The 3,962-nt window shown below is 35.9% G+C and overlaps 1 protein-coding gene across 1 annotated transcript; it reads right to left on the bottom strand.

Annotated features, from left to right (window-relative positions):
- Positions 1–2,346: 2,346 nt before the first annotated feature.
- LOC125677182 (probable G-protein coupled receptor 139) lies at positions 2,347–3,483 on the bottom strand. The gene has a single exon (XM_048915161.2). It carries the CDS (start codon positions 3,481–3,483, stop codon positions 2,347–2,349), a length of 1,137 nt encoding a protein of 378 aa, XP_048771118.2.
- Positions 3,484–3,962: the final 479 nt, after the last annotated feature.

The following is a 3,962-nucleotide window of genomic DNA, read 5'->3' on the forward strand; positions in this document are numbered from 1 at the left end:
ATATTTCCGAGATGAAAAGGCATGGAAATCATATATCATATGTTTAACGTCAAACCTAAGACATAAACATAAGTAGTGATTGCTCCTTCACCAAACGAAGTGAGAATAACGGGTCTTTTTTTATATGACTTTAAAACGGAGGTCCCGTATCGCAACAGGCGTCTAAGCTACGACCCCGAGTGCTAAGTTTGTGGTACTTCACCTACAACTAGTGACGTCTCAGTATGAGTGAAACACTCTTGATGGCAGGTGAAACAAACACTACCCCCTCCATACTGTGAAATTCTCCGCCGCCCCTATTCACGGTAATTCATCGGTTATAAACTGTTAAAAATTTGTCATTTCTTAAAAGTTCTTTATCAGTTTTAATGAGATGCCTTTTGATATTTTTTGTTTAAATGCACTTAATTATTCAAGACATCAATGAGTATTTGCATTATATTGTCGACACGATGTTTGATGCGGCGTGAAGAGAAAGAGAAATTCGGTTTAGACCACATTAGGAGATAAATACATTTGTGATTGGATTGTGATGTGCTTTTTATCCCCTCTCTAACGATCAGGAAGAGACATCATATATAGGAAGATAAGTCAGTCTAGCAACAAAACTGTCGGCATTGACTAATGTCTCTAAGTTGACTATCGTAGGTGAAGTTCAGCATTATGAATATAAAATATTATTGTTTTATAAGTGGTCATTTTGAGAAATTGTTGTTCATACAAAATAGTAAAAAGACTTAAAACAGGGTAACGATCTTAAATTCTTGCTTATCTTACATATATCAGACATTTCAAATCCATGTTTCTAACTATTTTTAATTCTTTCCGATCTTGTTGAAATTTTCATTTCGTCAAAGCAGAATATTGAATTGTATAATTTGCCATTGTCAAAATTACACAGTAAATGTAATTTATCTACACTAATTTAGTACAATTCTTTTTAAAATCCAAGATGTTTCTACGCAAAAAAAAAAAAAACCCCAAAAAACCACCAAAAAACCCCCAAAAAACCAAAAACCAACAACAAAAAATACCCTTCTATCATCTGGGGACATTGAAACAAAGCTATAACTTTGCATAGATAGCTTAATTACAGCCTCTGTAATGGTAACGGAAGGTTTGATGGTATTGCCACTGCTAAAATAGGAACTGAATCGTCTACTGGAACAATCTACACTATACTTTTGTACGGCACTGTATACGAATACCCATTTGAAAGTCTTAACGTCTATAATTTCATGGTTTTTCAATCTGATGCTGCTTATTTTCAAAAATAATTTGCTATATTACTGGTATTTAACACATGACGAATGTAGAGAATATAAATTATGAAACTAAGAAAACTATCAGTGCCAAATGAAAGGCGAAGATACCGAACAATCTCGTTACTCCTATAACGAGGGGATTCCTAATAAAGAGTTGAGCAAACACGGACCCCTGGACGTACCAGAAACACCGAGACATATTGTGGTATTTTCAAAAGATTCCTCGATTTAACAAAAATATTATACTTTATCAGAAAGAGAGAGCCATCGATTTCACAAATTTTTTATACTTTTTCGGATAGAAAGAACCCTCGATTTAACAGAAATGTTATACTTTATCAGAAAGAGAAAATCTTGGAAATATTCTGCGAACAGGTCCTATATCTAGTTTCGTTTCCATTATTATCATTATTTTGGCGGTTTAAAATTATCCTTCCTTCAGACACAACCGACCAATCTGATTTTGTGTCTCTTTCCAGCCTGTGATTGAACTGATTAGACGAGTCGTCTTATCGTAACACTACATAACAGTAAAACAGTAGCTTTTATCGGATTTTCCCTGTGTCAGGAGTGTATGATAATATCTGTAAAACACAAAAACAAGACTATATATTAAACTGATTTAATTACAGGGGATCAATACACAAAAGAGAAAATCCTCTATTCAGCAATTAATTTTGAGTGCCAATTTCCTGGGCTCATAAATATAAGATAACCAGTGAAACGAGTATAAAAAGAATATCCCTGAATAGTTTAGAAAAAGTAAACAGATAAAAATGCATTCAATGTCTGTAAAAATTCAGTTTCTTTATTCAGGATTGTTAGCCGACACACCTCTAAACTATCAAAACGAATAAAAATACTGCACAATACTTACTAGACAACTCAGGATTCTACCATTCCTTGATATAATAATCGTGATCATATTAACACTGAAACTAAAGATAATGATGTTAGAAATAATCCATGTGCGTCTCGGAAGTTATGTTATGCGTCCCGGAAGTTATGTTATGCGTCCCGGAAGTTATGTTATATGTCATGTAGAATGATATGGGGGGGGGATCCTGTAACAAGATTCATTTTAAAGTCTAGTCGTTCTTCTCTGCAAGAGTTTGGAATCAAACACGACGAGATTGACACTGAGTCTGCCTGTTGTGTAACTCACTCTGCTCATCAAATGAGGGATGTTGCTGTCTGAAAAAGAACGATTCGTTGTTCGGCGCAGTTTACAGAGAGCTCGATCCATGCTCTTTCGAAACTTTTTGCCTGTGGCACAGTACAGGAAAAAGTTGACGGAGTGGTTGATGAACATCAGATGTTCCGTTATTGTTCTCGCTAAAGCAAAATTGGAAATTCCGAGAAGTACGTCCTTGTTATAATCAAACTTCCAGTAATTTTGAACAACAATGCAAATGCTGTTGGGAAGGGTAGTCAACACAAATGTTAAAGAAACAGCTAAGAGCATCTTTGTTAGTTTTATAGTACTTTCTGATGGCAAGGATTTGTTAAGTAAATTGCTTCTTCCCGAATTGCATTTTTGTAGACGACCGCGGTATTTTCTGGCAATGAATACTCTTCGGATGATTAAAGTATTTAACACTGAGCAGATGAAGGTAGGTACGAACGAATAGGTAAATGCGTCAACTAAGGGCCATACCTCGGTCAGGAAGAAGTCGAATTTATTTCCAGGCGAGCATTTTGCTACATCACTCGAATTCAAATGCACTTCTGAAAGTTCAACTGTCCATAAAAAGTGGGAGTTAAGGCAAAAAGACGCACATAGTAAAGAAAGCGTGATACTTCGTGCTTTGTTAACACTACACAAAACGCTCGCTTTGAGGGGGAAACAGACAGCGATAAAGCGTTCCGTCGTTACGGCCACAATTAACCACACTGAGAAGTCGCTTCCCAGATAGGTCAGACACACGAGTATCTTACAGGATAAATCACTGGCATTTTGAATATCGTATCCGGAAATCTGTCCGATCCAGTCCCGGAGAAGACCGAACTGTAAAACAATTAGATCCGCTATCGCAAGAACAGCCAAGTAAAAATATGTAGATATCCGAAACATATTCCTCCGCAAAATGAAGAAAGAAATGATATTCCCGGTCGTTCCAACAATGAGAATTACAGGTGAAATATACACTGCAATAAACTTTTTAATTCGGAATGATTCATACTTCATAAAAACATTTTCATAGTCTTTTGAGTGCATTTTATATCAAGAAATTTCACATCAGGGCACGAATGGCACACATTCAATGAATTAGATATTCAGCTAATTCCCGAAAAAAAATCACGAATTTCTTCTCTTACGGCTCTGGAAATGAGAAGATTTTCCGATTGAATAAAAAACGCATTAGTCTCCTCGACGATTACTGGTGTATTGGATAGAACAACAGCTGAAAAACATTGATTTAACAACATGGGAGATAGGTGTCCCACCTATCGTTATAGAGAACGTGCCATTCATTTATTCTGTATCAAGAAGTCAAGTTTCATGCATGCAGGGAATCGCCACATTGATATTCATTGGTTCAAAACCAGGCATTGATTTAACTGTAACGTTATACACACTTTTTCCAGGATAGTTGTCATTGGTTAATTATATACAGGGTAAAGGAGACTCGGGGAAATAATGAAGAAAAAGAATTGTTCACTTGGTGTGTTGATGTGCAGTGATATGTGAATGTC

The sequence above is a fragment of the Ostrea edulis genome, chromosome 1, assembly GCF_947568905.1.
Source record: "Ostrea edulis chromosome 1, xbOstEdul1.1, whole genome shotgun sequence".
Lineage (NCBI taxonomy): Eukaryota > Metazoa > Mollusca > Bivalvia > Ostreida > Ostreidae > Ostrea > Ostrea edulis.

Coding starts and splice junctions, on each gene's coding strand:
- LOC125677182 (XM_048915161.2), bottom strand. CDS start 3,483: ATGCACTCAAAAGACTATGAAAATGTTTTTATGAAGTATGAATCATTC.